Source organism: Pistacia vera, unplaced genomic scaffold, assembly GCF_008641045.1.
Source record: "Pistacia vera cultivar Batoury unplaced genomic scaffold, PisVer_v2 Contig352, whole genome shotgun sequence".
NCBI lineage: Eukaryota > Viridiplantae > Streptophyta > Magnoliopsida > Sapindales > Anacardiaceae > Pistacia > Pistacia vera.
This window is the reverse complement of record NW_022196171.1, coordinates 319,777-341,937: the sequence shown is the minus strand read 5'-3', so window position 1 is coordinate 341,937 and position 22,161 is coordinate 319,777. Positions and strand designations below refer to the sequence as shown.

Sequence of the window (22,161 nt, the reverse complement as noted above, 5' to 3'; positions counted from 1 at the left end):
AGTACATTACGGTTAAACTACAAGGTACCACTGAATACAGCATGGGGATTTAGAAAGAGATAAAAAAGTACTCACCATTAAAGAAAGAAACTCCTTCTGTTGGGAAAGTGTGCTCGCTTCGATCTTCGATCGTTTTTTGTTTTATTTATTAATCAATTATCAATCAATGGCTTCCCTTCGTTCCATATTTCTTCTTTTGGCTTTTACCTCTCGTTTCTTTTGCTGTTCGTCGGAAAGGTAAATGACAAACCATCTTATGTTTAGTTGCCGTGTTTATACTTTCGAAGTCTAAGAAATTGCAATTCATTAATTTTTCACGGAAGACCAGCTCTGGATGTAGATGGGGTTTCATGGTGTTCTTGATCTGGGATTTTGTTAAAATGCTTTCTCTTAATTGAAGTTTGTCTTTGTCCTACGAATAATTTTCTTAATTTGATGTCGAGGATGCGAGTAAAATGGGATTTGATGTAAGAGAAATTTCTTGCCCCTTTGAATTTTGAGTGTTTTTCCTTGTATAAATGGCGTCTCAGCCAATTCTTGTAACTGAGTTTTGTGTATTGGGTTTTAGATTGTGAATCTTTTTTTGAGATATTTGTTAATATGGGTTGCTGAGTGAATGTTGCTAACTGTTTGTAATGTATTATCTTTGCCAATTTTTTTTTTTTTTTTGGTTTTTGGTTTCAGTGGCAGGAAGGAATTGAGGGATAAAGAAACCTACAAGGGAAATGTTATAAAATTACTTCATTCAATCAAAGAAAACAAAATTGATCCATCACGAGTTGTCCAACTCTCATGGCAACCAAGGTCAGGTACTTGGGTTTACTTTTTTTATTCTCTTGCTGTGTAATGTCATGATGCTTTCATGATAAGATGCTCAATTATTCTATCTGCAGAAGAAAAATCAAAAACAATTTTTTTTTTCCCTATAAAGTTTGCCATCTTAAACAGCATTTTATCAAATCTAAGTTTTCTTGGCTATACAACCAACTTGGAATATGTATGCCGCTATATTATGGGTTCACAGGCTTGTTAATGTTAAAAATTTGACATTATGTTTCTTGCAATAGGGTCTATCTGTATAGCGGTTTTCTATCGGATGAGGAGTGTGACCACCTTATTTCTCTGGTAGATTCCTGCCCTATTCTTTAGAATATTAGTTGTATCTGGACTGGTTTAAAATGTTTGTTTTTGGACATAGGCGCTTGGAGCTGGAGAAAAGAAGTTGGGAACGGGACTTCATTCGGATAATGTTTTCGTGAACCAAACTCAATTAACTACAGAAGTGAGTTTTCATGTTTTGTTGACATCTCTATTTGATAAAAGCTATGATTATTCTGTGAATTGGGTATTTGGAAATGAAATGGGAGTTCATATGATTACAATTTCCTGAGAACATGGTTTTTTCTTTTGTTTTCTCTCCCAAATTGTAGTTTCCATCGTGTATGGTGCTGCCACATCCAGAGACGTAGCTATAAATGAAATGTAAGGGGGTCAAAGTTAGAAGAATAATACAATTTTAAATTAAAATAAGCACAAATTGAAGAAAAAAAGGGCTTGTCGGCTTGATAGGTGGGAGAAAACTGTATTTGTGTGGATAAAGAATTAGAAATGTAGAAAAAATTTGAAACCTAGGTTATTGAATCAATTATGGGCAATAGAGAAAGAATGAGTTTGAGAGAGGGGTTTACATTTGACAGCCCAAAAAAAAAAGAAAGTTTAACTTATTTGATGAATTGGAGTTCTTTCGTAATTTACTTTTCATTTAGAGGCAAATTTATAAAACTTATCAAAATATTTTAAAACTTAAGGAGGGTCAACTGACCCTCCTTGATCCCCCCTGCCTCCGTCCCTAGCCGCGTCCATGGTTTTTATACTTTTATTTATTTATTTTTTCTCCTGTTTAAGATTAAGGTTCTCTTCCCAGTTTGAAGTTCACACTTAGGCTGATGAGCTGTAGTTTGATCAATTGTTATTTTGAAATTCTTCTGAAGCTATTCTTTTGCCAATAGTGACATTTCTTTCTCATTCATAGTTTTAGCTTTTCTCAATTATTCAATTTAACATGATTATTTTCTACTAGGGTCGAGGTGCATGACTTCTTTGATAATTTTTCTTTTATTGTCTTCATTGCCATGAATTTGTAGTGGAAACTAAGTATTGCAGGTAGATTTGACCTCTATATTTCAATCCAAATATCTTTTTATACTGGTTTAAAAAATGTGAGTCATAGATTTGGTTATAACTTATAACCTTACATAGAAAAGCTATGCTAACAGTTACTTGGCTCACCAAAAATTAAAGAAGGGCATTAATATTCAATCTCATGTTTCCTGAATACTTGTCATACTGCCAATAATACATGTATGTTTATCTTTTTGATAACACTGCCAATAATATTTGTTTATTCTAGGATAATATTGTTGCAAGGATTGAGGAAAGAATTTCAGCGTGGACTTTCCTTCCCAAAGGTATTCTTCTTATACCTGGTCCTTATCTTCTAAAGGTCCATTTCTGCTTTGAGATTTGTGTTAATATGATGTTCATTGTCCTTCAGAGAACAGTAAGCCTCTACAGGTTATGCGCTATGGGCTTGAAGAGGACAAACAGAAATTAGATTATTTTGGTAACAAATCCAAACTAGGTTTAAGTGAGCGTTTGATGGCAACAGTTATTTTGTATCTTTCTAACGTCACACAGGGTGGCGAGATTCTGTTCCCTGATTCAACGGTGAGAGAGAAACCACCTTAATGTTCTTTTATTATTGTAATGGGGTTAGGGTTAATTCAACTTTGATTAACAAACACAGTCTCAATCTGTCTCAGGTGAAGAACAAGATGTGGTCAGATTGCACAAAAGTTAGCGATGTCCAACGACCTATTAAAGGAAACGCAATTTTGTTTTTCACTCTACATCCCAATGCATCCCGCGATGAGAGTAGCTCCCATGCCAGATGCCCTGTACTTGAGGGGCAAATGTGGTGTGCGGCCAAATTCTTCCAAGTAAGAGATGTAAATAAAGAAAAAGTTTCAATTGAATCAGATGGTGATGAATGCACTGATGAAGATGAAGATTGTCCTCATTGGGCTGCCATAGGGGAATGCCAAAGGAATCCTGTCTTCATGATTGGCTCGCCTGATTATTATGGGACATGTAGGAAGAGTTGTAGCGCATGCTGACTGGTAATCTTTAATTTATATAATTTTCCAGTGCCCATAATGTGGCATTGGTTAGTGATTGATCCATACCAGCCTTCTGAGAGTTTTTTGTAGCTCAAGATGTCATTGATAGTGTAGGCTGTAGTCTTTAACTTAATCTGAATTATGGATGTTCAAAGAAAAGGGAAATATCCAATGTGAATATTTCTTTGAAGAGGAATGTCTAAGATGCACCGAGCTTTTTTTGATATTTAGTGTGTAAAGAATAAGAAAACTTCTATTGGCCTTCTCTAATTTCAGTCCACTTCTGGCATTGATAGTCTGTCTGGAATTGATATCCAGGAATCTGAAAACTTCGTGTATTTGGATTAAATCTTTGAAAATTAGGAGTAGCAGTGTTCTCTGGCTCATATGTGAAGAGTGAATCCCACAGTCGGTTTGTGTCTATCGCAAATCCAGCCCTCTTTATCATTTCTTCGGACGTCCCTGCAGTAGCATTCAAGTATCCATCATCTGGTCTCCATCACTAAGTGGACTTCCTCAACTCAGATGCTATCCGAATTCCCTCCATGTCTTTTCATAGTGTGAACCATGGACTGTATTAAAGGAGTTAATTCCCACTTGCCAGAGCCATCAATTTTCAAATTAAGGAAGCAATGGAAGAACCACAAACCTAACCACCACTAGCTGGCCGAGCGATGAATTATGACTCTTGCATGTATTACTCAAGAGATCCTGAATTCGATCTACCTTAGCTTCTAATAGAGGTGGCCGCTAGAGGTTTATCAGGTCGTTATCTTCAAGACCTTGAGAGATTAGTTGAGGTACGCACAAATTGACCAAACACTCTCGGTCACCAAAAAAAAAAAAACTATGCAAAAAATCTTCAGGATGCCAAGTGCTTTTGTGAATTGGCTTCAAGGAAACCAACTCTTATAAACTTAAGCATTCACCTCCAATCCATCGTAGATATATTGCAATTCCCCTATTTTATTTTCTATTTCCTCTCATAATACTACTTCATGATACAAAATTACCACACAATGCTTCCGAAATCAATAATACAACATAATACATGGTGATTTTATAAAAACATTTCTATTACTTCTGATACAATCCGAAAAATTAAGAAACAAAAATAAAGGACAGGTATCGAGACTGGAACTTAAATCAAACTACTTATAAAACCTTGAGGGCCTGAAGTTTACAAATCTTATTGATTCATATATGTATTATAAAGCAAGTACGAAAATGGGTTTCACCCAAAATGATAAAAGGTCTTCTAATAGATAAGAAATCGCACCAGAGTTAGAGCTTTTGCTTAGATTCCATGGAGGAGTTTGGTTTTTTTAAAGAACAAGAAGACTTGAAAGCCTCTATCTGTGATTGGCATTTGATGTAGTCCCCTTTATTTTCTTCTAAACATTTCTTCAGAGCTTCAACATCACACGCCGACATAATCTTCTTCACATTCTTACTCTCTGAATTCTCCTCCATCTTCTCTAACTCTGGTTTCCGAGTCAACTCAATTTAGGGCAGAGAACGAGCAGCTTTATACTAAACATTTTCATTCAAATTAAACTTAATAATATGAAATTAAAAGAAAATTATTAAATTATTGTAATATGCAGTGCACTTTTTAGAAGTGCCACGTAGATGATAATGCCCAAATATGTTTTTTTTTTTCTAAAATGCCCCTGAATTTATGGCATAATATTAAATATGCAAGCAACAGAGGAGCGCGATAACCAAAATTTGAAAACCAAAACCACCTAACGGCTATTTCTCTCATTCATTTTCCATTTCTGGCTATTTCTCTATTTCTCTGTCTTCTTTTTTCTTTCCATCAGTGTTTCACCGACTGAGCTTCTCTTGAACAAATCTTTAGTGTTTCACTCGCTGAATTCCATGGATACACCAAGACCAGACCGAACGAAGGCTAAAACGGGGCTCAGTCACGGTAAAAAGGTCAGAGTAATCGCAAAGGTTAGGGGATTCACAGATCTAGAAGCTGAATCTTCAAATTGTGTGTCTGTTCACAAGCCTAATGGAGTTGAATCTGAGACCGTCTCCATTTCCTTTGGTGACCAATCGGGCAGGTACATCATGGCTTGATTCTTGATTTATGCAATAAAAAGTTAGATTACAAAGAAACTACAACATTCTTTTCGACATTGATAAAAGGAAATTAACTTGAATTACTGAATAATGGCTTTTATCAGTTGTTACATAGAAAATTAGGGAAACAATAAGTTTATTTTCTATTTGGTTGAACTCAAAATGTTTTTTGTTTGTTTCATAGGTTAACGTTCTATGTATTCTCAATTTTCTTTTTCCTGTTTTAGCCGAAAGTTTGTTTGTGAGAAAGATGCAAAAGTTTGTATGTGTGAAACATGTAGTAGAGGGAAGGGAAATTATTTGTGGCTGTCCTGTCAGGCCATTTTGTGAACTATGACCTTTCTTCGGCTGGTCATAACTATTACTTGGCTTAATTGAGTTCTGTATTCAAAATTTTTCTTCTTAGGATTTCAAACCGGAGACCAAGACGTCACACTTTCTCAATTTATGTGTTTTATGCTCTTGTAATCATCAAACTACTTGAAAAAACACTTTGACTAAGAATTGTGCTTTGCAATGGACTAGATTTAACAGAGGAATTGTATTTTCTTGTTCTATTTTAGTGAGTTTTTGGAAAATAAAGATTAGTTACTTCTTCTTGTAGCCGTAAAGAGTCGTATGAATTGGATTATTGCTACGAACAAAGTGAAGGCAATTATACAATTTTTACAAGAGAAGTCAAGCCTCTAATAGCTGGAGTTTTTTATGGTTGCAATGCGACTATTATTGCTAATGGAGCTAGAGGCAGTGGAAAGACTCATATGATTCAGGTTGTATTCCAATCCTTCCTAGTTTGACCTTTTACATATAGGCATGATAAATACTTATATATGGAACCATTTGATTGTGAAGGGTTCTGATAAGGATCCAGGTTTGGCAGTACTAGCCATGGCTGAAATTTTATCAATTGTTGGGGAAACAGGAAAATCAATTACTATATCATTTTATGAGATTTTTCAAGCTCATGTGTATGATCTCTTAGATCCAAAACGGCAAGAAGTTTTGGCTTTGGAAAATCGTCAAGGCAAAATTCTACTCAAAGGACTTTCTCAGGTATTATTATCAGTTAATTGGGTTGAAAAAAGTTGTAAGGCAGACTAAATTTCATTATTGCATCTCCTGTGACCATCCGTTTAACTTGATTTCAGGTTCCTGTGAATTCCATATCAGAGTTTCAAAAACTATATCTTATTGAGCATAAATCACGTAAACCAGTTCAGAAGATACCAATAGAGTTTCCCCGACGAAGCCACAGAGGCTTAATAATACATGTATCATCTCCATCAGATGCCATTCCTATGGGCAAGATGAATTTTGTTGACTTGGCAGGTTCTGATAAGTTTCTTCAGCATAATAATGAGCTATATTTTTCAGCATTTCCTCTAGCAGGGATAAGTATTTACTTTTCATCCCTTCTTGATGCTTGATTTATCAGGTTATGAGGATACTCGAAGGAAGAGTAGTGAAGGCCTTAATCTTGTTGAGAAAACTAAAGTTAATAGGTCCATATATGCATTACACAATGTTGTTTATGCTTTGAATACCAGTGAATGCCATGTGCCTTATCGGGAAAGCAAGCTCACCCGCATGTTGCAAGATTCGCTAGGAGGAAAAAGCAGAGTTCTGATGCTCACTTGTTTGGTAAGGCTATTAGGTTTCTGGTTTTCCTTCATGAAGGTTTTGGGTAAATAGTTGAATGAACTGTTTTCTGGTTGTCCTCTATGAAGATCCTGCTTTTACAGTAGATTCCTAGTTTCATTTGCTTTAGTTTTTTGTCATTTCCGAATGTAGAATCCAACCTTCTGCCAAGATTCCATGTACATGGTGAGTTTAGCATCTCGGTCTCGCCAAGGCATTAATCAGACTGTCTTAGATTCCATAAAGAAAGCCAAAAGTTCAGCAAGGCCAATGCCGCATTCTTCACACAAAAGTCAGTTACCTGGGAGTGTTTCTACCACTAGGAAACAAATTGGGAACCGACTACATTTTTCCGTAAAGAAAGCCAATGGTACAGCTTCTGTGACGAAAGGAAGGTACTTAGAGAACAGTCCTTCTTAAGCTAAGCACATCTCTCCTTCTTCCTCTATATATGCTCACATATAATAAACTTCTTTTTTCCCATTTCTTTTTCTGCTTGAAGGAAACTGTTTGATGAAGCAAGTCATTTGACTAATTCTGAGAAAAAGATATATGAGAAGGTACCTACTTTCTTACTGCATTAGAGGTATCTAGAAATCACATTTATGGTAACCTTGTTTGGCAAAAGAAATAGAGGAACGGAAAATCTAGGTAGTAGCATAGATGTTGGACCAAATTTTTAGGAACATTGAACATTCTCTTGCTAATGTACACCAATTTGTTTGACTTATCTCCTTTGTTACTATATCTGAAAAATGAAAGGAAATCTACCTTTTTCTTTGTAAATGTTTAGTAATGCATCACAATTCCTAGTTTTGATCGCTACTACGTGGGAATTAATAGACATTTAGATAATAACATTATTCTTTATTCTTAATCACGAGGCTTAAAATTATGCAGTCAATTTCAAATAAATAAATGATGACACTTTCTAAGAATACATTTGGATTGAAATCAAGTAACCTTTTATTTTTAAGTGCACTTCAAATATTGCCATAAGAAAAGTAAATTTGATAGGATAACTTTTCCCTTCTTTTACTCAATTGCATTTTTTCTTGATAACATTTGTAGTTGTTTGACTAGTGTCAAATTGAATTTTTATGTAGGAAAGTTCTGTATCTGTTGCTCTACCAGATAGAGATTCAACTTCCATGGTTGAAAAGGCAATAACCTATTTAGTAATATTTGAATAATCTCATGTCAATTTACTTTGTTTCAAATTAACATTGTTTTTTTTTCATTCAGGATGCTTCTCCATTAGCAACAACTAATCCACAAGAAACCACCATAATAGATAAGGTGATTTAACTTCTCTTTGTGTTTAAAATATTTGTCTAATTCATACCTCTTCCTATAGTATCTTCTTTTGGTTTTCCTAGAGTACCTCAAATATTGCCATAAGAAAAGTAAATTTGATAGGATCACTTTTACCTCCTTTTATTCAATTTCCTTTTTTCTTGATAACATTTGCAGTTTTTTGACTGGTGTCAATTGAAATTTTATCCAGGAAAGTTCTATATCTGCTGCTCTGCCAGATAAAGATTCAACTTCTGTGGTAGAAAAGGCAATAACCTGTTTACTAATAGTCGAATAATCTCATGTCAATTAACTAACTTTATTTCAAAATAATATTGTCTTTCTATCTTCAGGATGCTTCTCCGTTAGCAACCACTAATCCGCAAGAAACCACCATAATAGATAAGGTGATTTAATTTCTATTCGTGGTTAAAATATTTGTTTGATTCATACCTCTTCCTATAGTATGTTCTTTTGGTTTTCCTAGGATTCTTTTCAGCACATTGAAGGCAATTATGGGGAAGTTACTCCTAGCATCAATTGCAATTTGAAAACACCATCCTTCCTAGAAGAAAGTATGTCCTTGTAAATTCTGAAAGCTGGTCAGTTATACGTGTAAATGAATATGCAAGTGTAATATGCTTTTCTCTCTGGTATATTTTGTGACAGGTGGAAACTTAGATAAGGAAAACGATGATTCACAAGTCAATAAAGATGGTTCACCACTAATTAGTGAACGGTTGCAGCAAATATCTAACAATTTGAAGTTGCTTATTTCCTCAACTCCACAACACCTAGAGATGCCACTGAGGAATGATACTTCATCAATTTTTCAATCTTGTACTGATTTTGTGGAACCAAAAACTCCTGAAAGGAGTGTTACAGTGAATGACAAATGGGAGACCGAAAACATCAATAGTCCTTGGGAAACCATTAGTATGCATAGTTCTATAATGAAGGTAGGTTGCACTTACCTTCTTTCCTAATATAAATTTGAGTTGATATTAGTTTTCACTTTGTTAATTTCATTTTGTGTTTTCTTTGTTGCAGGATTCTCTTGTTAAAGAATATTTGAAGATTTTAAATACTGGTAGCAGGTAAGTAATGTTTCTATGTAAAGTTAAACAAAGTCCTTTCACTTATTGATATAGAAATAGAACTCCATTATTAGTCCCCGAGAGATTAAAATTTCTATTATTGAGCATTAGCTATAAAGTGAAAAAGAAAACGACATAAATACTTATGCAACATTTTAATATCAATGAGTTGTGTTATTTAAGCTTACCCGAAGTTCTGTGTTTTTAGTTAACTAATCTTCTACATTTTTTTTTTTCTGGTTAACAGGGAAGACTTGATAAAACTAAAGGTGAGGAACATTTTAATATTATAACATCGAGTTGATTGGTTACCAATCATCATATCAAATGTACTAAAGTCCAATGCATCATATAGGGAATTAAGCAGAAAAGAGCCACCCGCATTCTTAAGCTTCGTGAAAAATCTCCTGAACCCTTTAAGAATGTAAGGAAGAAACTTTAGACTTTTCTTTGATTTACTGAATTTTCTATTTGATCTATTGGTTATCTAAAAACATGAAAAGTTAATTTGATATGATGATTTATCAAGTTAATAAGTGCTGTATTTTGTTTCACAGCTTGATGGTTTGAAAGACGTTGGACTTTCAGCCAAACAGGTAATTTTTGGTAGACACTGTAAATTAATGATTTAGAATCTTTTTTCTTCTTTTGGATAACTGGTCCATTCATTTTATAGAACATTGCATGTAAAACTGTTATTATTTCAAACTCACTACTCTAGTTCGGAACTTTTAACTAAATTTATTGTATTTCATGTTCAGATAAAGGGGATGATGAGTAAGGGGATTGAAGAGCTTTTTTAACTATGGTTGTTGATATTTGTGTAAAGAGAATATTTGGTAGGAGCAAGATGGTGAGTTACTACTCATCTATTATTTTCTTTTCAATAATACTACACCCACAATCTTTTTATACAAATTTTTTCTCACAAACTTATGTGACAAAAGATAATTGGATGATTTTAAATTTAAAATAAACATTCACCTAATCATTTTTTGCCACATAAGTTTGTGAGAGAAAGTTTGTATAAAAAGATTGTAGGTGTAGTATTACTTCTTTTCTTTTTCCTTGTCGTGTGTTGGGTTGTAGAACTTCACTTGTGGCTTGATCTCGTATTGTGATATACAGAAAAGAATTTCCTTCAATCTCAATACCCTTTAATTTTGATTTTTATAATTAACAAATGCAGTATGTTATGACAAACCCCTCTTAGAAGTCAGTACTCCTATTTTAGGATTCAAGTTTCCGTTAACTTTCTATTTATAAACCATTCTTCTTGGAGAAAAAACAGTCGGATAATTGGAGTGTTCCAATACGTAAAGGGGAATGATGCACGATTGCGTGATTAAAGATTGTAAGATGTGCAATATCACCTATTAACAATCAGTAAAGCTTTAATCTTTGATTTTATAAACAAAATCTGTAAAATGATAGATAATAAATAAACAAATGAAGAAACAAAAGGGCAAGATGTGAACGAAGTTAGATGCCCTTGAGAAAACAATGGTATATTCATATGCTAGAATGAAGCAAGGCTTGCATTTCTGGTAGCATCCGTTTTACATTGTTGGAATTATTGGTTGGGTTCAATCTAAGGATTCGCCATGGCCAACATATGTGTCTCACCTTTCGGCGGCTTCTTTCTTTGCTCTCTGCTTCTTCTAATTGTCTTGTTAGTTCCTCGATGCGCTCACGAAGTCCTGCAGCCCTGCTGTCAGCCAGCTGCAGAGACCTCTCTGCTGCTGCTTGGGCAGTCATTGCAGCACTTGCGAGTTCTTCTTTCAACTTTAACTTGCCATTTGATATTTCTAAAGCATTCTTTGTTTTCTCCAACTCTTGCTTCAGAATCAGAACCTAACAAAACAACAAGGCTTTTAGCATTTGATCTTCAATATTAGAATACAATCAAGAGAGAGGAAAACCAACAACAAGAGGAATAATATCTCACATAGAAAGCAAACACTTAACTTTCTGTTCCTTATTTCATAGAAGCTAACCAGGTTATATGTTTTTAAATTACATTATACCATCACTAGTTCTCTTGTCAATGTCAACCACTTCATTCGTCACTGTAATGGCATCAACTCTGAACAATAGCTCAATAAAAAGCAGATCTCAAAATACTACTTAATTAGGAAAAGCAACCTTAGTCTTAGAAAGTTCATATTGAACATAGTTATTTACCACTTTGTCACGTTCTTCAATCTCAGTTTTCCCAGCTTCTACTTCCAATTCACAAGCTTCCCGCCATCTAGCAACATCTTCTTCAGTCACTTTTATTTCCAATAGCAATTCCTCAACCTTATAGTAATAAGCCAAAAAGTATGAAATCAGCAGTGAAAAAAACAAAATGCTTAAGAAATGTGCATGCAGAATCCTTAATTTCTAGGTAAAACAGATAATTACATTTTGAGCTAACACCCTCTCTCTATCTTCCAACTCTTTGATATACAACATGTTTTCTTCAATTGTTTTAGCTTGTTTCTCTGTGAGACTCTGCAGTCGCTCATTATCTGACCTGGCAAAGAAACAATAATTAATGACCATTATACAAATTATATGATCATTTTCCTCACTAACTCCACAACAAAATCATATATGTAATGTAATACATTGAGCCGCAATTCCATGAAGAAATACCTAGATTCGTCCAAAGATCTCCTCAATTGAGTGATTTCAAGCCTTAGATTCTTCATTATCCTTTCTACAGTTGATGCCTGTAAGGACAACCACAAATTAAAACCAATAATTCTCCACCTATTCAAAAAGGTAGTTTCTTTGACATGTAATCCTTGAAGAATCCATGACTATATATATACATATATCCAGGCACAACAATACAAACACACCCAATTCACACCAACCAAAAGAATTGATGTTTTTTCTTCCAAATTGATGATACCACTGGAACAAAATCATACAAAAACCTAATTGAACTCAGGCATATGCGATTCAATACTTCAAAATTGTGCAAGTATTATATTTCTACCATTAAAATTCAAAGTTAATAAAAGTTGCAATTGAACATACATACCAGACTGACAACTTCCTCTTCACACTCGCTACTATCAGATTTATTACTTGGCGGGGCAACATTAGCCCCCATACTCTCTGGTGACTGCTCATTATTTCCACTGCCCATCATGAAACCAAACCCTACTCTTTGCAACCCACGCTCCGCAATTTGCAATAATGCCACTCTCTTCTGATCACTATTACCTTTCAACCTGTTCAAACTCTTCTCTACTGCTTCTTTCTCCACCAATGCTATCCTTAACAAACTGTTTATGTCGCGATTCTCTTCGGTTAAACTCACTACACTGTTTTCCAATTCCTTCTTTTCCTTCTTCTTTGATTCTTTATATTCACTCACTTTTGATCTTGCTTTGCTTGCTAGCACTGTAATTGCTGTCATTTCTTCACTAAACGCCCTCGATTCTTGGTCTAATTTCGATTCTTCCATCTCAGTGTCTTCTCTCTCAATCACTTTCTCGTCATCTAAACATTCAATTATGTTCACTAAGCATTCCTTCACTGACTTGATTGAATCCAAGTTCTTTAACAAAAACTCATCTCTTTCTTTCTTTTCAGATTCTAGAACTTCGATTCTCTCTCTAGATATGTCTAATTCACATTTAATCTCTTCTTTCTCTTTCAATTCCTCGTCAATCTTTCTCTCATACTCTTCCTTCTCTTTCAATTCCTCGTTAATCTTTCTCTCATACTCTTCCTTCTCCTTCAATTCCTCATCAATCTTTCTCCCATACTCTTCTTCTCTTTCCTTGAAAGAAGCCTCCAATTGAACGATTTTTTCACGGAGAGAGTCTCTATCTCGCGATAATTCATCGATCATTCTCGTTGCTTCGTCTTTTTCATGCTGGAAGAGAAGCAGCTTCTCCTGCAGCGTGGAAGAATTTGATTGGAGGCTCTGGAAAGCGTGGTGAAGAGACTCCAACTCGGCGAGAAGATGAGCATGATTGCAGAGTTCGGGAGCGGTCGAGGGATCTAAACCGCCGATTGAATCGGTCGGATGATCGGGGCCGTTGATTTCGGGTTCTGAAGGGGTTGCTTCATTGGCGGTTTCCATAGTCCATAGAGTAGAGAATGATTAGAATTCCTCATTTGAGTAGAGAGATGAATTGAAAATCAAAATCTACCAGTCAAAGGAGTAGCCGAGGAAAGTCAGGTGGGGGATTGGTGTTTGACTTATCCAGTTTTGCACTTTGGCGCGGGACTTGTCATCTTAAGGCCCCCTTGTTTAGATGCAAGGATTGATTTTGTCATGTTTGCTGTTTGGCTGCTGCTCAAATAGGAACCTTCTTTATTCCACAACCGTATATATCCCAATGTTCTGGAAACCAGATCGGTTCGACCGGCAACTGATGACAATTCCGGTTCGATAACCCTAAAAAACCGCTATTTTGATTTAAACCGAATTGGACTATGGTTGGACCGCCGGAATGGTGTCGAATCGCTGTCCAATCGCAGCTAAACCCCGTCAGATTCCGGCATCTTTCGACGGAGAAAACACCCCTGTTCGACGAACGGCATCACCACGACCAAACCCATCCATTTTCAATCGCCGTCATCCAGCCTACGTCAATCGCCGTCCACCTAAAGTTCACGCGATGTCGGATTTCTTTTATTGATTCCGACGAGTTCCGATGCCAATGGAACTCCCTAGCACCACCATCAGAGTCGTCGGAACCAACACATCAAAAGCCCCAAGATCCCAGCTTCGATTGGCCATCGATCGTCACTGCCGCCACCACTCACCAGAATCTTCATGCGACAGGGGTGTTTTAGATAGATTTCAAACCTTAAGGGAGTATTATAGGGGTTTTTTTCAAACCTTCAGGGACTAATTTTTTTTTACAAATTACGGTCCAACCGACCGATCCAACCGGTTAAACTGGAAATCGGACCCTTGAACGGGTCATTGTCCGGTTCGGTTTTCAGAACATTGATATATCCTTGATAATTTTATTTTATTTTTTACATTAAAGACAACAAGAACAACAATGAAAATGAAATTTAAAAAAAAAAAAAAAAAAAAAAGTAGCATTTTTTTATTATTTTATTTCCTTTTATTATAATAAACGGTACTATGTTTATTATAACATATTTTGAACCATTAAATCAAATATGCTTTAAATGGTTGTTATTCAGTGGCGTAATTAGGAATATTTTGGGTTATATTGTAATTAACTACAATCTTATAGGGTATTTGTAATAATATTGAAAAAAAATTCAAAAGCCCGGCCTTGCCCAAAGGCCAATGAAATTTAGTAAGCAATATATATGATGGTGATTTATTTATTATTATTTTTAAGGTATTTGAGATTATTAAATCCATACCGAAGTGAAAGGTCATCTCTAACCCCACAAATCCAATAGATCAAGATAATTGCGCAAATATGGAAGATCATATCAGAGTGAACCGAACCCTACAAGCCTAAAGGTAATTGCACAATGTGGAGAGATACAAATGTGGTAGGCAGTAACGGATTCAAAAATTTTTGTTAGGGTGGACCAAAATAAAAACTAATTGTAAATTAATATTTTTTTTATTAATATTTTTGTTAGGGTGGGCCAAAATCCAAAAATTATACATATTACTATTTTAAAAAAAAAAATTAAGGGTGGGCCATGAACTAGGCTGGATCCGCCCCTAGTAGTAGATACTTCTCTTAGGATTCGAACACTCTTAGGTATAGTTAATTCAAGTGGTTAAAGGGTTGTGAATGTAGCGTTACTCTTCAAATTTTATTCATATATTTTTTATTTCCAAGATTAATAGGATTCTTTGACCTTATTACCTCATAACAGTGTTTTCTTGGCTGAAGTCAGGCCACATTTTCTTTGGTAGACTTTCTACTTCTCTTAAGTAGTTGAAAAAAGCTCCCAGATGACCGGCTGTTTAAGTACAAAACTAGCTAAATTTTCTTATTCATCTTAAACTAAAGAAAAAGAATTAAACATTGTTAAGATCTTTGTAGTTATGAAGAGATATTTGCTAGAAAATTTGATAGTGAAAGAAAAACTCTCGCCTGAGACTGAGAAGGCACTGAAGAAGAGATGGAGAGCAGCTTCTACCTGTACTCTATGCGCCATTCATATACTCAACGATTATCACAAGGCTGCTGCAAAGCGTCGCGCTAATCAGGTCAGTTGATTATTTCATCAATTTTTCGGGATAATTTTGGTAATATTTATGCATGCAAGAGTATGAAAGATCTTCACGAAATTTTCTAGTTTAATTTATATAGAATTCAGGAAAAGAGAATAAAAGAAAATGCAGGAAAATGGAAGAAAATTAGCCAAACAAGTCTAAATCTTAATGAATATCTACACTTGTGGACTCCGGGAAGTCTTTCCTTGATAGTTTCATTGAATTTTTGAAATATTACCATATTGCTTAATTTGAGGAGGATCTTGTCGCAACACTTGAGTTGTTCAGTACTTTAACTTCAATAATTTATTTTAGAGTTAATGATTTTTTCCCATCCGAGCAAAAGCTTAATGATACTTTCTCACTCTCAGATTTTTAAAATTCTACTTTAGTATCCAAAGCACAATTTTATTAGTAATTTTCGTTGTGAGGAAAGACAAAATGGTTAAAAGTTTGTTATAAGTGAGTTTGCATCTAAAATCAAAAATTAAAATTCCAGAAGATAGCAAACAGTGGAGGGCAGCAATTCATGATAGATGAATGGTGAGTAATCAAATACCGAGGTTTGAGGGGTTTTGAATAGGGAAGATCGGAGGTTGAAAGTGTGGTGGAAGATTGGATTTTACCGCTAGAATCAGGCGGAATTGGTGCAAAAACAATGAAACCCTAGGCAGCGGAGAGCCATGAATGACGTGCAATTGGCATCAAGAAGGTTGGGGGTTTTGGAAATGAGGGGCCGGTGAGTTGATTGGTGGTCTCAAAAGGGATTTTCAATGTCAGAATCAACCAGAAAAATGAAAGATTCTTGCGAACCAACCGGTCGATTTCGTTATCGAAAATCGTCTCTGTCACCACCAATCGACCCATTGGATCTTTCTCTCCAAAAGCCCCAACATCATTGATCTTGTTTGCTCACCAATCGCCGACGATTGAAGCTTCCCCACCCTTGGCTTTTTCGAGTTGTGATCGATTAAAGGGTTTAAGTTGTTCAATTTTTGTGTTTGTTGGGTTAAAAGACGATTGAGGAATGTTTATTTGCAGTATTTGTGGTTTGTTTGTTGATTTTCTAGTTGCCAGCACTCCTCAACACTGGCAGCAATTGTCGGCAATAGAAGAGGCTAAGAAGAGAAGGAAAAGAGAGGTTTTTTTTTTTTTTTTTTTTCCGTAAAATACTGTATTTTCCACCCAAAATAGAGAGAAACATAATAGTTAAGTAGTAAATGGGTATTTTAAAAGTACGAGGGTAAAAAAGTGTTATTAAACTTTTTTTTTTTTGTCGGAAAAAAGTCGTTAACTCTTATTTTTATTGTAAAACATGTTGACATCTTGTCGTCTTGATGAAACTATCATCAAATTTGGAGTATGTTGTGAAAACTCCACCTATGCATAGTAAATCTAATGAAAAAATGGATCAAGATCTTTTCTGTGTGATCATTACATTAATAAAAATTAAAACTCTTTGTACAAGTCGTGAGATCTTTAAAAGTGAAGCATAATAGAGGATACGAATCTGGTTACATATTTGTAGCTTGTTGATCTTGATTTATAATCTAACCAGAAAATAATTTGTTCATATAGATCATTATAGAGCGGATCTTTGTTGTGACAAACTTTGTCCTAGAGGTTCCATCGGCCGTTTTCGATCAGCTTTCTTCCAATCATAAAAATCAATATTTACTTGCAGCCATGTTGATGTCTCTTGCCACATTGCTTATTTGCATAACTGAGCTAGTTTACCAAGCTCTTAAGGCAAGGGTTGCTTGGAAATGGAGGCAGAAAATCATACCTTGGTTTTATTATTCATCTCCAGGAAACAGGCACAGGCCATTTGGTTCTGTCACTGATATTATTGGATTACTCTCTGCAATTTTCCAGTGTATTTTCACCACAATTACATATGTTTTATATCGTCAAGGCACTAAATGTCCAGTTCAAATTTCCATTATGCCTCTTGTATTTGCCTTTTGTGTACTGTGTTCTAAGTTTCAGAAGAATTCTGAAGAGAGCCCGGCTTATTATTCTGGAGAGGTTAGGCATTGGAGGACGCTTTGAGAATGGTTAATTTTCCAGTTATGGAATTGCTGTAGTATTTGCCATTTGGTTGAATTTGATGCTTCTTTCATAAGATTTTACTGATTAAAATGTGTATGGGATTATGTATGTATATAAGAAACACATTGATAAGACGGTTTCATCACATCGTTACGCTGATTTGCTGAGAATATCCTACAGAGATTAATCTCATATATGTTGTCACATTCTTGTATGTCCACCCATCATTTGGATGGTTTTAAGAAAATATCACTAAAGTGGTCAATTCAAATTGGATAATCAGAGTCTTAAATGGTGATTTAATGAAATTGTTTCATATAAGTTTCAAGATAAAAATTGTGCTTTAGCTTGAATTGTATTCAAAACTTTTGCATCAAGATAAAATTTGGATAATAAGTTAATTCAACAAAATCCTATATATATATATATATATATATATATTAAAGTTGCTCTTACTTTCTCTCGATTTCAAAGCAGGTTTTAACCACCTTTAGGTAGTCGAGTGGTGTGATAAAGACTATTAAATGTATTATTAAAAAAAATCATGATTTTGATTCTCCTCAATTGTTGATAAGAGTGGTCATTGGAGGTTTGCTTGGTCCATTAACTTTTAAAATAATAAATAGTAGCATTTTTTATTATTTTATTTCCTTTTATTATAATAAACGGTACTATGTTTATTGTAACATATTTTGAACCATTAAATCAAATATGCTTTAAACGGTTGATATTCATTGGCGTAAACAGGAATATTTTGGGTTATATTGTAATTAACTATAATCTTATAGGGTATTTGTAATACTTGTAGATGCAAAAAATCTACCGTTACAGAAATAAGGTATGATCCCTTGAGGTTGAGACCACCAGCAATCCACTGCACGTACGCACACAAGAAAACAAGCGTAAAGCTTACAGAAAGCACCAAGAGGTGTTTGCTGTAGGCACTCCGACTCTCAAGTCAGCAAAGCTGGGTGAGGCTAATTTAGAGAGGGTTAAGGAAAGAGAAGGTTTACCAGAAATTTAGTCGGAGACAAAGGCTACGGCAGAAAAGTAAAGCTCTCGAGAGTGAGAGCTACGGGGTTAGAAGGTGTAATGTTCTGTGCCCGTGAGAGGACTGGCCTCTCGTTTAAATAGCAGTTGTAGGATCTTCGAGTCCTAGTAGGACTGTGAGTCCTTAGGAGTTGAGGTTTAGTAAAAAAGAAGAGTCTTTGACTCCCTTACCTTCGTGGGAAAGAGAGTCCCAGGGGGTCTAAGATACAGATCTTAAACGAATTAGAATATTAATGGATCTCTTCGATAGAGTTCGGATAGTTAAGTAGGCAACCCTGGGCTCCAAGTAGAGGCCTAAACCCAGACAAGCTGATGATGAGGTCCAAACGAATTGGGGGCTTTTATTGATTGGGTTCAAGCAGTGATCAACATGGCAGGTGTAATGAGTGGGTCTAATATGCAAACCATGTCATGGGCCAAACGAGATTGGGCCACGACTTCGAACTTTGTTGAAGGTGTCTTCCCCTTAGGCCTATTGAGACCGAAGACATTTTGTGGCCCTAACAGTTTGCCCCCAACTCTTTAAGTTAAGGAGTGTTTGGCTAAGAGAGTAGTTATAGTCGCGTGAAGGTGTCTATAGTTGGCCTTCTGACTTGGCAAATATTAATGTAGACGACAGTTCTTTGGTTCATGGGGCCGCATATAGAATGGAGTCCATCATAAATGATCCACTCGATGCGCTGGACCAGGTGCTGAGTATGAGGTGTAGGTCGAGTTTATTTTCGCTTGACGTATTGGGGCGAGTAAAAGGCGCAATAAGCATAGGTCCTGCTTGGTGCTTCGGACTGAGGGAAAGCATGAAAGAATCTGCTAAAGGTGTCCTCACTCAGTATGTTGAACCGGGTGAGAGAATGTGCGAAATGTCCCATAAAGGTGTCCTCACTCGGTGTATCAAACTGAGTGAGAAGATGTGCGAACCATCCCATGAAGGTGTCCTCACTCGGTGTATCGAACCGAGTGAAAGGATGTGCAAACTATCCCATGAAGGTGTCAGCACTCGGTGTATCGAACCGAGTGAGAGGATTGTGTAAACCATCCCATGAAGGTGTCCTTACTCGGTGTATCGGACCGAGTGAGAGGATGTGCGAACCATCCCATGAAGGTATCAACACTCGGTGTATCGCACCGAGTGGAATACGTTAGGGTCATTCTAGTGGTGGTACCTTCGACTGATTGGTTGAATATGAATAAATAGGTGCATGTGCACTCCCTAGCACGTGGCTGGCTCACTCGGTCGGGTTGACTGAGTGATTGGGTGCTTTGTCACTTCTTGGCAGAGTTTGTCACGGGCCGAAGGCTCGGGGTTAAATAATATGTCTGATCATTCTGTTTGGTCGGGAGGACCGACTGACTGGGTGTGAAGTATTATAGAGGTGTTTGCTTGACCATGGGAGATGAATAGTTTGTATGTAAGAAACGCCTACTCGGTCAGGTTAGCCAAACGATTGTGTTGGGCGCGTACATCCAGTCATGTCCTTCGAGTGCGCGTGGGTTGGCGACTCGTGTGCAGTGGAGATCACTCCTCTGTTTGGGCGGGAAAACAAAAAATCGCTTTGTCTCGCAACCAATCGAAGGCTGCCATGTGTATCGTTTGCGAGCTTTTGTCCATAAAATCGATGAGATGACTGTTCATCTTCATTTCGTCTCGCCTTCCATTCTCTTTCTTCGCATTTTCTCCCCCTTTTCGACTTTTTTCAATGGCAGTGGAGATACTTTCGAGGATTCCAACAATTTTCACGGTAAATACTAGTTCCTTACGTTGCTTTCCGTTTCCTTTCTTCTTTTCTTTATTTTCTTTGACATTTTTGGAGAGATTTGAGTGGAATTTAGTAGAGATTCTTTTATTTTTTGGAAGGGTTTGAAAAATAGGAGGTGCCGTGTTCATTTGTTTTGAGTGGGATAGATTCAGTGGCGACTTGGTTCTTTAATTTATCAATTTTATTAAAGATTTTCTTTCTCCCTATAAATTTATATGGATTTCAGTTTATCCATAAATTCAAATATCTCCATCACCATCATTTATTATAAAAAGAGCACTAATAAAACGAAAGTCAAGACAACAAACTGTAAAACTATAAAGTAGCTTACACGTATAAAGATACGTTTGATTTAGTTAAAAAAATAATCACTTATATAAATCTATTTTAAAACTTAAATTAGAAAAAAAAAAAAAAAAAAAATCGACTATTTTCTAATTGTCTTTGTAAATAAGCACTTCAATATAAATTTTTTGACAATTTTACCCTTCTTCTTTAATTCATTTAATTTTTCTTTCTCCTCTCTAATGTTTTTAGATTTATATTTTTGTATTATATTTATATACTTAATGGTGTATATCATGTTCATATGTATTTAATATAAATAAACATTACATATTCAGGGGAAATTAAAAGAAAAACTCACTTTTTTGTACTTAAATTGGAAAAAAAAATTCAGAAAATTTGAATAAACTCGGGTCCCTCGATTTGAATCACTCAAGTTGCTCGAGTCCAATTGCCTGAGTGGTGTATAATCAATTCATCTCGCTTGAGTGGATCAATTAATATTTTATATCGGTGATTTTGATATTTTACATAATAGACAATATGAAAATATTGATATATCCCCTATAAAATTTAAAAAACGTCTACTCAAGCGAGGTTAATATTTTATTCTCCGCTTGAGTGATTGGACTATATAAATTCTTTTGAGACGTGAATTTTTAACCGAATTTAAATTAAACACAATTTTATTTTTTATTTTTTATTTTATTTTTGCTTTTTTATACACTAAACATATTTTTGACATTTCATATATTTTTTAATATCAAATTCTTGCAAAAAAATCAACCCAAAAACTATAATACGTGACATTTCAATCTTAAATTAAGAGCTTTTTTTTTTCATGGAAATAATATTTACGTAATTAAGTATTGAAAAAGAGGGTAGAAATTTCTATTATCTTATGAAAGGTACAAAACCATTTAGAAATTGGTTATATTTTAATTTGACTTTTTAAAAAAGTTTATTTTTTGAATTAATAGAGTTTTATTTATTTGTAATAAATAAAAGGAGTAAACGACTTTTTCCCACCCAAAGTTTGCCTTAACGAGACTTTCCCACTCAAAAAGTTTCAAAATATCATTTTTCCACCTAAAGTTAATTTTTCTTTACTGCCCAAAGCGGATTTCTGTCTATTTCAACGGTGAAAATTCTCTCCGTTACCACCATTTGAACCTCTGGTCTCCTCTCTATAAAACCTCTTCTACTTTAAAACCCGATTTCTCGCTGATTGTCGACCACCGCAAAGCTAATATTTCCTGTTTTTAGCTGATTTTTAACTAATTTTGACAGTAAATATTCAATTGGTTACCACCATTCGATCCACCGATCTCTACTGTACAAAACCCCTCTTATCCTGACTCTTGGTAACTTGCCGAACACCGGTTGAAAAAGTAAAGTGTATTTTGGATATTAATAAAATGTAAACTTTGGGTGAGATAATGGTATTTTGAAACTTTTTAGATGAGAAAATGTCATTAAGACAAACTTGGTGTGGAAAGAGGTGGTTTACTCTAAATAAAAGTGTATTAATTCAGAAATTA

General features: G+C 35.3%; 3 protein-coding genes across 7 annotated transcripts; 2 read left to right on the top strand and 1 right to left on the bottom strand.

Moving 5' to 3' along the window:
* The first annotated feature begins 255 nt into the window (after positions 1–255).
* On the top strand, positions 256–3,448 carry LOC116139587 (probable prolyl 4-hydroxylase 12). The gene is made up of 7 exons (XM_031425256.1): positions 256–467; positions 685–809; positions 1,068–1,125; positions 1,199–1,282; positions 2,411–2,468; positions 2,555–2,727; positions 2,829–3,448. Exons 2-7 carry the CDS (start codon positions 793–795, stop codon positions 3,174–3,176), a joined length of 738 nt encoding a protein of 245 aa, XP_031281116.1. The 5' UTR covers positions 256–467; positions 685–792; the 3' UTR covers positions 3,177–3,448.
* A 1,476-nt stretch (positions 3,449–4,924) lies between these two features.
* Positions 4,925–10,242, top strand: LOC116139561 (kinesin-like protein KIN-10C). Of its 4 annotated transcripts, none has more exons than XM_031425229.1 (18): positions 4,925–5,254; positions 5,878–6,043; positions 6,126–6,326; positions 6,422–6,602; positions 6,709–6,914; positions 7,065–7,306; positions 7,414–7,471; positions 8,018–8,074; positions 8,157–8,210; positions 8,419–8,475; positions 8,561–8,614; positions 8,695–8,782; positions 8,877–9,166; positions 9,258–9,304; positions 9,552–9,573; positions 9,660–9,728; positions 9,862–9,900; positions 10,066–10,242. In XM_031425229.1, exons 1-18 carry the CDS (start codon positions 5,064–5,066, stop codon positions 10,105–10,107), a joined length of 2,064 nt encoding a protein of 687 aa, XP_031281089.1. In that variant the 5' UTR covers positions 4,925–5,063; the 3' UTR covers positions 10,108–10,242. The 4 variants fall into 4 exon arrangements, with proteins under 4 accessions (XP_031281089.1, XP_031281090.1, XP_031281091.1 ...); XM_031425230.1 differs by having other exon boundaries at positions 8,419–8,466; positions 10,066–10,107; XM_031425231.1 differs by lacking the exon at positions 8,018–8,074 and having other exon boundaries at positions 10,066–10,107.
* Positions 10,243–10,695: 453 nt separating this feature from the next.
* Positions 10,696–13,484, bottom strand: LOC116139601 (uncharacterized protein At3g49055). Of its 2 annotated transcripts, none has more exons than XM_031425280.1 (5): positions 12,339–13,480; positions 11,945–12,021; positions 11,711–11,822; positions 11,489–11,605; positions 10,696–11,158 (listed from the first exon to the last, which is right to left on the bottom strand). In XM_031425280.1, exons 1-5 carry the CDS (start codon positions 13,389–13,391, stop codon positions 10,817–10,819), a joined length of 1,701 nt encoding a protein of 566 aa, XP_031281140.1. In that variant the 5' UTR covers positions 13,392–13,480; the 3' UTR covers positions 10,696–10,816. The 2 variants fall into 2 exon arrangements, with proteins under 2 accessions (XP_031281140.1, XP_031281141.1); XM_031425281.1 differs by lacking the exon at positions 10,696–11,158 and adding an exon at positions 11,178–11,390 and having other exon boundaries at positions 12,339–13,484.
* Between the last annotated feature and the right edge of the window lie 8,677 nt (positions 13,485–22,161).

Excerpts from the sequence above, each read along its gene's own strand:
- LOC116139587 (XM_031425256.1), top strand. Across the intron at positions 1,126-1,198 it reads GTGACCACCTTATTTCTCTG|GCGCTTGGAGCTGGAGAAAA; the intron begins GTAGATTCCTGC and ends TTTTGGACATAG. Across the intron at positions 2,469-2,554 it reads GTGGACTTTCCTTCCCAAAG|AGAACAGTAAGCCTCTACAG; the intron begins GTATTCTTCTTA and ends ATTGTCCTTCAG.
- LOC116139561 (XM_031425229.1), top strand. The coding sequence starts at position 5,064 with ATGGATACACCAAGACCAGACCGAACGAAGGCTAAAACGGGGCTCAGT. Across the intron at positions 7,307-7,413 it reads GCTTCTGTGACGAAAGGAAG|GAAACTGTTTGATGAAGCAA; the intron begins GTACTTAGAGAA and ends TTCTGCTTGAAG. Across the intron at positions 8,211-8,418 it reads AAACCACCATAATAGATAAG|GAAAGTTCTATATCTGCTGC; the intron begins GTGATTTAACTT and ends AATTTTATCCAG.
- LOC116139601 (XM_031425280.1), bottom strand. The coding sequence starts at position 13,391 with ATGGAAACCGCCAATGAAGCAACCCCTTCAGAACCCGAAATCAACGGC. Across the intron at positions 12,022-12,338 it reads AAGAGGAAGTTGTCAGTCTG|GCATCAACTGTAGAAAGGAT; the intron begins GTATGTATGTTC and ends TTGTCCTTACAG. Across the intron at positions 11,606-11,710 it reads AGAGGGTGTTAGCTCAAAAT|GTTGAGGAATTGCTATTGGA; the intron begins GTAATTATCTGT and ends TATTACTATAAG.